An 11038-nucleotide genomic window follows, 5' to 3' on the forward strand; every position below is an offset into this window, starting at 1 on the left:
GGCTCCTCTGCGACTCCAGGGCATCCGCATACTCAATTACATAGATGATTGGTTAATACTAGTTCAATTGGAGCAGATGGCGGCTCAGCATCACAATGTCATCCTTGCCCATATGACAGAGCTGGGGTTAAGACTAAACACCACTTATTTAGGCGTCCTACATCAATCGGCAGGGGGATCTGCGTTCGCGCTCCTTGTACAAGCTGGCGCGCCGGATCCTTCTGTGGGCTCAGGGGAAGCTCCTCTCACTAAGAGCAGTCTACATCCCTGGGTATCTCAATCAGGGGGCAGATATCCTGTCGAGACAGGGGCTGAGGCCCAGGGGATGGAGACTCCACTCCGAAGTGGTGGAGCTCCTCTGGAGGGAATTTGGCCAGGCGGAAGTGGATCTATTTGCGTCGCAGGAAATGACACACTGTCCGCTCTGGTTCTCCCTCACGCATCCAGCCCCATTTGTTTTGCCATGGTGCAGATGTGGCCAAGGCTTCGTCTGTATGCTTTTCCCCCGATTGTTCTGCTCCCGGGAGTTCTGGAGAGAGTACGCCGGGATGGGGTCCGTCTGTTGCTAGTAGCTAGTTCTGGCCGGCCCGAGTATGGTTCTCGGACTTGGTGTCCCTCCTCGACGGCTCTCCGCTCGAGATTCCGATCAGGAGGGACCTCCTCTCTCAGGCAGGGGCCACCATTCTTCACCCCCGCCCGGAGTTATGGAAGTTGTGGGCATGGTCCCTGAGGGGGCACAGCTCCTAGCATCTGGTCTCTCAACTGAGGTTGTTGAGACTATACTCCAGTCCAGAGCTCCCGCCACTAGGAAACACAGGATACACCCTGAAGTGGAAAGTTTTTGCTTCATGGTGCGGACAGCGACTGCAAGACCCAGTCAACTACCCAATTGGTACAGTTCTGAAGTTTCTGCAGGAGCAATTCTCCGCAGGGTTATCTCCTTCCACTCTGAAGGTATACGTGGCGGCCTTAGCTGCTTACCACGCATGGCATGGTTAGGGCATTCCTTTACCCGAGGGTCAGGTATGTCCCTAAGGTGCCCACTTCTTCACCAGGGCCCATAGTACTTCAGGCATTCTTTCCTCCTCCGTTCCAGGAAGTATGCCAAGAAAGGCTTAATCTGCTCTGTCCAGCACTGGACGCTTACACACACAGAGCTGCCCCATGGCGTAAGGCAGATCAGCTCTTTGTTTATTTTGGTCCGCCAAAGAAAGGATCTCCGGCGACCAAGCAGACTATGAGTAGGTGGGTGGTCGAGGCCATCTCACAAGCCTACGAGTCCTCTGGCCTCCCATCTCCTATGGGGGTCAGAGCGCACTCGACCAGGAGTATAGTGTCCTCCAAAGCTTTCAACTTGGGTGTGGCCTTACAGGACATTTGTGCTGCGGTGGGCTGGTCCTCTCCGCACACTTTTGTCCACTTTTATAACCTAGAACTGGCATCTACCCCAGGTTCCCAAGTTCTCTCTTCGTGATGTGCTCATGAGATACATACACAGGCAGGGACTTGGTAGTATGGCGCAGTGGGTATTCCCGTTCCCAAAGCGATTCTCGATGCAGCTCAAGTTCCTGAAGGGGAATGTCTCTAGGTTACGTATGTAACCATGGTTCCCAGAGGAAAGAGACGCTGCATCTCTTTGCCATACTCCCGGCATCCCTGCAGGTGCTACTTCATCAAAGCTGACTTGCGCTCTGCCGGATGCACTTTTATACTTTTTTTGTAGCAATATCAAAACAATGCTGCTTTTGTTTGAGCATCACAATCAGCTTGACAGTAACACTGGTCCATGTAAACAAGTTTGGGTCGGGATGTAGTTAGATCAGCTTGACTTAGTCATATTAAATAATCATTTTGATTGGAATAAAATCTGTTAAAGGGATAGTTCTGTCATCATTTACTCACCCTCAACTTCTCCCCAAACAGTTGCTGGTAGCCACTGACTCCCATAGTATGGAAAAAAAATACTATGAAAGTTAATGTCTACCAGCAACTGTTTGGTTACTGACATTCTTCAAATTATTTTGTTTTGTGTTCAACAGAGGGGGGAAAAATCATAAAGGTTTGGAACAACATGAGGGTGAGTAAATGATGGGAAAATGTGAACTATATCTTTAATTCAAAGTTACCACATGAAGCACATTATATTTTACCCGAAGAAGCAGTTAGAGTGTACCAGCTGAATGTCCAGCCTGTAGAGGAGCTGTAAACCTCATAGATCAGAGCCACTGGATCTCCTTCAGTCAACCACTTCTGTGAAGAAACAATTAAAACTGCCTGGGGTCTGTCTGAAATGGAGAAAGCACTAATTAATAACATGTTAAAAATAATAACTTGTGTGTGTTTATAGGAGGAGATGATCAAACTCACCTGATACTTTCAGTGTAACTGCATCACTGATGTTTGATGTTCGTGATCCTCCTCTCTCTGCTCCATAACAGGAGTATTTATCTGCGTCAGACTCCGTAACAAACCTGAATGTGTGTTCCTGTAGTTCACTGAAAACACTGTTTGAACCGTCTTTATACCAGCTGTACTGCCAGCTAGTGACTCCTTCACCATCAATGTCACATCTGAGAGTGACTGTCTCTCCTCTGAATACATGCTGAGCAGGTTTAATCCTCACTTTGGCTTTTGGTCTTTCTGTAAAATGATAACGATTCACAAAGAAAATAATGTGATATAACAAATATGTAAATAAAATAAAATATGCTGGTTTTAGTCTATGAACAGTTACTCTATTGCAAAACACACATGCTAAATCAGGTTAGACTGAAGTGTTGTTCTCTGTAGCTGTTATAGTCATTGATTCAGTGTCTTACAAAGCATTTATAATAATGATTACATAATAATCATTAGTGATCATTATGTGATCAAAAAATACTTGCCGTATATTGTCACTGTTACTGGTTCACTGTAATCTGTGTAATGTCCTTCTCTTCGTGCTCTGCACCTGTACTCTCCTCCATCAGAGACTTTCACTGAATCAATTGTTTTAATCGCAGCTTCAGTAGATTCAATGTTTGAGTTTTTACTCCAGAGAAACTCCCATCCATCCCATGACTGATCCACCTCACATCTCAGAGTAACTGAGTCTCCAGTGAACAATGAACTATGTGGCAGCACAGTCAAAATTGGTGTGGTAAAATCTGTCAATATAAAATGATTAGTAGCATCAGTTGTGAAGGTGTCGAAGCAGAAGATTTCATCCTCTCACTGATAAATCAGTGCATGTAGATTTCACAGAGAATGGTGTCAAACACTATTTGCTGAACTGTTTCATGCTCTAGTTTGTTTTGTGGAGTGCTGCATATATAAATAAATATAAACATTATGCTATTTTATAGATTTTGATAAAGCAGAGAACTTTTTAAGGAATTTAAAGTTAACAGTCTAAAGACAAGCAGTGGATAAAAATACATTCTTACTAAATGTAAAGTACTAGTGAATATCTACGTAAGGCAACAGGCAATGTGCAAAACAAAACTCCAGAACTGATTCAGCAAATACCATTACAAAGCTCAAAACCTAATGACTGAAAAACAGACTGACCTACAGTAAACGCAACAGAACATTTCTCTTTCACAAACATCACTGCACACTTGCTCTCTAAAGTTCATTGCTAACTCATTCAGTATATTGTGGATTTGAAACTCTTAGAGCAGAAAGAAAAAAGTTAAGGAACACTAAATCACTTGATCATTTACATAATATAATAGCAATTATCATCCACTGAAATACATACAGTGAAAATAATACTCACAGAGCACAAGAGGAAGTTGACTGAGCTCCATACTGACTGAATGATGACAGACGGTTAAAGACACACACTGTGTTAAAGCCTCAAGACTTCCTGAAAACTGCAGTCAGATCTTTAGGAACATCATGACAGATTAAAGACATGCAAATGTCCCTCATGTGTTACAGAAGATCTTTTGGTAATGCTGCGAATCTTGTAACATGTTTTCAGAAAATGTCACATTTGATCAAACTGATAAATTCAGAATTGGCATAATGAGAATAAATAATATTCTGGTGTGTTTAAAGAACAAGGAAAATGAAACAATATTTTGATGGCTCTTTAATCTGCATTCACTGATTAATGGAAGCAGCAGAAACGAGTGAACAGGGGAATCATGAAATTTAATGAAATTTTGGGAATCATGAAATTTAACGATTCTGTTTTGGGTTCCTTCCTCTTAATGAATCTGTCTCCATAACAGTTCAAATAATGATTAATTTTGTTCTTTTGAGGAAGAAACATTTTGCGGAAAAAAAAAATTACAATCCTTATTTCAGAAATCTGTTAGATTCTTGCACAAAGTTATATGTGTTTTATTGTCATTTTCACAGATCACACACTTAAAAAAGTTGACTATGTACATTCATTGCAACAAAATGACAGTAATGATAATATTATGTTCCTCCAAGTTAATTTTCCCTAGTTGACATTCAATAGACAAAAACTCCATAAAACAGTTCTGAAAGTTGTGAAAATTACATTATCTATGACCTTTGTACAAATGGTGCCATTGTAAAGTCTGTAAGTCTATCTCTCAGACTCCTTTTCATCTATGTTGAATTCAATATGGTGTCAAACTGTATTAAAGGGATATTTCACTCAAAAAATGAAAATCCCGTCATCATTTACTCACCCTCAAGTTCCAAATCTGTATGAATATCTTCTTTTGTGTTCAGCGGTGGAAAGAAATGCATACAGGTTTGGAACAACTTGTGGGTGAGTAAATGATGAGATAATTTTCATTTTGGGTGAACCATTCCATTAAGGACTATTAGGAAATATCAGACCAATGGACGGCGAGATTGATGAGTCAGTATTATTTCAGCGCGCATTGTAATAAGGTAACGTATTATTGATTCATTCATTAATTTATATAACAGGTCTGTAGATGCAAAAGCCTTATGTACAACATATAATCAGTTCAGTAAGTCCACCTGATTTCAGTAATCAATCACTAATACTGATTCTTAACTGTTTACACTAAAAAGAACAGACTTATACAGTATGAGTCATTCACTCGGGATTTGGACTACACCAGTTGCTATTTTTCACACTTAAATTGAATAGCAGTAAAAAAAAAAGTAACAAATCTGAGGACAGTGACTATTATTAGACCTTTTTCTCAGAAAAACAAAAACAAAATGCATATACATAGGCTACATCTGACATGAGTCAATATATAACTGAGAGACTGCAGGTGAAAGAGGAAGTACAGTAGAAAGAAGACCAGCATTAAAGGCAGTGTAGGTGATTTGGTTCAAAAACATTTTTATGCTGGTTAAAAGTCTCTTCACATCCTGAACAGAAGGAGTTATTATTGTATGTGCTTTGTACTGTAATGTTTTCTCACTGGTGAATGAGACGTGAGGTAGTCTGACAGTGTTGCATTCAATGTCCACCAATACTGTCTCTCACTGTGTCGCTGGTTAGCCTCAGGTCTGCCTGTGCGAGTTCATGTGTTTTGGAGGAGGCGTGGCTTTGGAGAGTGATTTACAGGGAGCTAACCTGGTTCTCGGTTTTCTTTCCAGCTTTTCTTCAAGGGTGCCAATAAACATTTCTGTGTGATCCTTTTTTTCAACCTCATGAGGTCTTCGCACTGTGAACTTTGTTTTGTCTTTCTGTTTTTGCATTTTGCACATTCTGCCGAAGTGATTTTTTTTCTGCGACACACTTTGCATACTTGCCCATTTACCGGACACTTCCTTGGTTCATGCCTGTAACCGCATCTGGTACAATTACTTTCTTTCTTTGACCATGCGTTTGGAGCATGACTATTCTAAGGTGACTTTTAGTTAGCTTCATCTTGCTAATTTTGTTTACAATCACTTCCGTTTCCTCGTGAAGAGCTTTAAAGGGGTCATATGATGCTGCTAAAAAAAGAACATTATTTTGTGTATTTGGTGTAATGAAATGTGTTTATGGGGTTTAAGGTTAAAAAAACACATTATTTTCCACATACTGTGCATTATTGTTTCTCCTCTATGCCCCACCTTTCTGAAACTGAAAGATTTTTACAAAGCTCATCGGTCTGAAAAGCGAAGTATGCTGTGATTGGCCAGCTATCCAGTGCGTTGTGATTGGCTGAATACCTCAAGCGTGTGACAGAAATGTTATGGCCCTTACCATATTGTGATGCCCTGTCCGGCCGGAGCGACGAGACAAAAACATTAAAACCCATTATAAACAAGGAATTGTTGCATCCAGGGGGGACATGATTACGGATTATAATGATTTATACTGTCTTTTTACGTGTTGCGTTGCATCGCGCCGCGTAAACATAAAACCATGTCTGCATTTGTGATCGGAGAAATGACAAACAACAAGTGCTACTCTACACTGCCCAAAAAACTTTGCCTTGTTTTTTAAAAATCGGTCACATATGCATCAATCGTTTCGATCTTGTGAAGAACATGTCTTAGATATGTTACATTTCTTCATGGTTCACAGTGATGCATAAACTTTTCTTTCAGAGCTTCAAAATCATTAGATTCTTCCTCATCAGAATCCCATTAGTGCTTCATCCTCAGCAATGTGAAGAAACGTAGTCAATTTGATCTTTCCTGTGCTTGCAATGATATACAGCTCAAACTTCTATATTCAGATTTGCCAATTCTCTGTGGTGTTTCCTTGAAGTTCATTTGGAGGTTTTAGCTGATCCATTGTGAACTTCTGACACCATGTAATGTCTTGTGGTATTTCCTAGTTAGCTGTTTAGGCTTACTGCTACCACCTACTGGTAAGGACCAGCATATATCACATGAGCCACTGAAATGCTTCATTCTTTAATCCCTTCAGATCTACGGAGTTGTCACCGGTCAGTGGTGCTCAAAATGCTCAAAACACTCTTTTTTCAGCACATGGCTAATATAATCATCATATAAACACATGATTACAGATGCAAGGTTTGTTTCCAGATGCTCAAAGTAACATTGCCAATTTAATTAACTTTTGTAAAGCCCAGCCAGTCTAATCACAGAGGAAATATATGGGGTCAGTTAAAAAAAAACTGACTTCTGATCTCCTTAATGCATACATAAATGGCTAATTCGGAACACTCTGCATATGCAGCAACACTCAGAAATGTGTTTAAAATGATCTCCCAGTCTGAAAACTACCCAAAATCTAGCTAATTTACCAGCTTTACCAGGTCGGGAGACCAGCTAAGACCAGAAAGCCAGCTTAGACTGACGTAGGATGGTTAACAGACTGTAGTGTCTGCAAATGTGCCACTGAATTTTAATTTGGCAGAAGATGGACCTTTGTTGTTTCTGTAGCGCCACAGAAGGACCAAGACAACAATGATCAAAAATGTGACGGTCAGTCCTGCAGTCACTCCAACTATCATGAGATTGAACTCTTCAGATCTTGAGGCAGAGGAAGCTGAGATAAATACATTTTACATTCAGATTAGTGCTGTAAATGATACAGGCACATTTCAATAGTTTTTATATTTCTTAGTCTCACCTCTGACTGAGATCCAGCTCTTGGGTGACTCTCCTCTCTCTGGGTGTTTGCAGTAGTAGAAACCCTCATGTGACTTTGAGACAGTAGAGATGATCATCTCTGTAGTTTGATTCTGGATGAGTGATCCATCTTTATAGAAATAAGCTCTGAGGTTTGGTGGGGTTGAATGTTGATATAAACCGCGTAGAGTCAGATTATCTCCTTCAGTCACAGGATGAACAGGACTCTCCAGAATCACACCAACTACAGAACAGAGGAAATGAACTGAGTGTAAATAGTAAGATTTCAGTATAGGAACAATATGGTAACACACACAAACACATACACACACAAAAAAAGTGTTTTTTGCCCACTGATGCTTCCAGCACTTGTTTAATCAACCTGCTTTATACTTTGATTATAAACTGCCAGTGAAACAAATACACACAGACTCACAGTGTACAGTGATATTAACAGGATGATAGTTCTCTCCAGATTCAGACTGACACCAGTACACTCCTGTTTCTGATGTAATAATCAAGCTGATTGTACATGTAGATCCTGTTTGTGATCCCCACACTGATGATGAACAATCTTGCAGCCCCCATCTGTCTGTGTATCTTCTCACTCTCCATCTATCAGAGTTACTCTGGTCCTTACAGCTCAGAGAGAGAGAGACCAATGGGAAGTGTTGAGTTCTGCTGGGACTGATGATCAGAGAGACTGGAGGAGAAACACCTGAGAAGACAATTACAGCTACAATGTTTGAGAATTTAGTAAATTCTCTTTATTAAAGATTAACCAAACATTTAAGTTCTGTTTGAACTCACCAGTGGTTTGATGCTGATGGTTGTGTTATAGGCTGGTTTTCCTCTCTCTGCTCTGCACACATAAACTCCTGTGTGTTTTAGAGCAGCAGAACTGACAGTGTAGTTTCCTCCAGCTCCTCTACTGCTGTCTGAGAGCAACTTATAATAACTGTTTTCTGTATAAAGTGAGAATGTGCAGATGTTCACAAAAGAAATGAATTCTCTATGCACCTATAAATGGCTTTCAATGTAAACCAGGGGCGCGGGAAGATGCTTTCGTTTGGGGGTGCTGTGTGTGTCCATTTTGGGGGAAGGGAGGGTGGGGCGCTAGCATCACGTGTTCATGAGGATTAGGCTAATCATCCCATATAGAAAACATCAAGTAAAATTAATCATGTTTATAAAGATAAACATGGGTTTATTATAGCCCACGTACAATTTACATTTCAGAGGTCATTACAAATAAATTATTAAATGCTAAAACTGAATAAATTTAAATGAACAAACCTGGCATTGCATTTGCAACCATGTGAAAACAGCGGGTGCTGCACCCCCCTCAGCACCCCTACTTCCCGCGTCCCTGATGTAAACTGATGTATTTAGATTGATTCATTACTTATAATCTCAATAATATTTTTAATAAAAACACTTTATTTAGTTATCACATTAAGCACATTATATCTTACCTGATGAAGCAGTTAGAGTGTACCAGCTGAATGTCCAGCCTGTAGAGGAGCCGTAAACCTCACAGATCAGAGTCACTGGATCTCCTTCAGTCAACCACTTCTGTGGAGAAACACTTAAAACTGCCTGGGCTCTATCTGAAATAGAGAAATCACTCATTAATAACATGTTAAACGTGTGTGTGCGCGTTTTTGTGACATATGAGGACACAAATTTGCAGGGGTGTGGACTCGAGACTTGACTCGGACTCGAGTCCCAAATTTGATGACTTGCGACTCGACTCGACATAATTAAAGAAGACTTGAGACTCGGCTTAGACTTTGACAGCAATGACTCGACTTGACTTGGACTTGAGCCCTGTGACTCGGAAAGACTTTATGATCAGATCAAAAGTCGTTATAGACGCATCCCTGCAGCATTGCGCTTGACTGGCAATAAGCCAGAGACTGCCCTCAGGGAGCGCTGGATAGGCTAGTATAAATTACTGGAGTAATAGCATAACTTACGACAAAAGAACAGAGATAAAAAAACTGATGTAATAATCAAGCTGATTGTACATGTAGATCCTGTTTGTGATCCCCACACTGATGATGAACAATCTTGCAGCCCCCATCTGTCTGTGTATCTTCTCACTCTCCATCTATCAGAGTTACTCTGGTCCTTACAGCTCAGAGAGAGAGAGACCAATGGGAAGTGTTGAGTTCTGCTGGGACTGATGATCAGAGAGACTGGAGGAGAAACACCTGAGAAGACAATTACAGCTACAATGTTTGAGAATTTAGTAAATTCTCTTTATTAAAGATTAACCAAACATTTAAGTTCTGTTTGAACTCACCAGTGGTTTGATGCTGATGGTTGTGTTATAGGCTGGTTTTCCTCTCTCTGCTCTGCACACATAAACTCCTGTGTGTTTTAGAGCAGCAGAACTGACAGTGTAGTTTCCTCCAGCTCCTCTACTGCTGTCTGAGAGCAACTTATAATAACTGTTTTCTGTATAAAGTGAGAATGTGCAGATGTTCACAAAAGAAATGAATTCTCTATGCACCTATAAATGGCTTTCAATGTAAACCAGGGGCGCGGGAAGATGCTTTCGTTTGGGGGTGCTGTGTGTGTCCATTTTGGGGGAAGGGAGGGTGGGGCGCTAGCATCACGTGTTCATGAGGATTAGGCTAATCATCCCATATAGAAAACATCAAGTAAAATTAATCATGTTTATAAAGATAAACATGGGTTTATTATAGCCCACGTACAATTTACATTTCAGAGGTCATTACAAATAAATTATTAAATGCTAAAACTGAATAAATTTAAATGAACAAACCTGGCATTGCATTTGCAACCATGTGAAAACAGCGGGTGCTGCAGCCCCCTCAGCACCCCTACTTCCCGCGTCCCTGATGTAAACTGATGTATTTAGATTGATTCATTACTTATAATCTCAATAATATTTTTAATAAAAACACTTTATTTAGTTATCACATTAAGCACATTATATCTTACCTGATGAAGCAGTTAGAGTGTACCAGCTGAATGTCCAGCCTGTAGAGGAGCCGTAAACCTCACAGATCAGAGTCACTGGATCTCCTTCAGTCAACCACTTCTGTGGAGAAACACTTAAAACTGCCTGGGCTCTATCTGAAATAGAGAAATCACTCATTAATAACATGTTAAACGTGTGTGTGCGCGTTTTTGTGACATATGAGGACACAAATTTGCAGGGGTGTGGACTCGAGACTTGACTCGGACTCGAGTCCCAAATTTGATGACTTGCGACTCGACTCGACATAATTAAAGAAGACTTGAGACTCGGCTTAGACTTTGACAGCAATGACTCGACTTGACTTGGACTTGAGCCCTGTGACTCGGAAAGACTTTATGATCAGATCAAAAGTCGTTATAGACGCATCCCTGCAGCATTGCGCTTGACTGGCAATAAGCCAGAGACTGCCCTCAGGGAGCGCTGGATAGGCTAGTATAAATTACTGGAGTAATAGCATAACTTACGACAAAAGAACAGAGATAAAAAAAACAAATGACATGATTTGTCTAGTAGCGATCTCCGCTCGTGAAAAGCGCTGCCCTG

At 40.8% G+C, this 11038-nt stretch overlaps 1 protein-coding gene across 1 annotated transcript in view; it reads right to left on the reverse strand.

Annotated features, from left to right (window-relative positions):
• Window positions 1-7217: 7217 nt before the first annotated feature.
• Window positions 7218-11038, reverse strand: part of LOC107599329 (uncharacterized) — a 10777-nt gene continuing 6956 nt past the window's right edge. Inside the window, exons 4-9 of the mRNA XM_016290892.1 lie at window positions 10456-10590; window positions 9791-9945; window positions 9385-9406; window positions 7919-8200; window positions 7484-7726; window positions 7218-7399 (exon numbers count right to left, since the gene is read on the reverse strand). Of these exons, the coding sequence (XP_016146378.1) occupies window positions 7218-7399; window positions 7484-7726; window positions 7919-8200; window positions 9385-9406; window positions 9791-9945; window positions 10456-10590 (1019 nt within the window). The remainder of the gene's footprint in view (window positions 7400-7483; window positions 7727-7918; window positions 8201-9384; window positions 9407-9790; window positions 9946-10455; window positions 10591-11038) is intronic.

This window comes from Sinocyclocheilus grahami, unplaced genomic scaffold, assembly GCF_001515645.1.
Source record: "Sinocyclocheilus grahami isolate Dianchi unplaced genomic scaffold, SAMN03320097.WGS_v1.1 scaffold264.1, whole genome shotgun sequence".
NCBI lineage: Eukaryota > Metazoa > Chordata > Actinopteri > Cypriniformes > Cyprinidae > Sinocyclocheilus > Sinocyclocheilus grahami.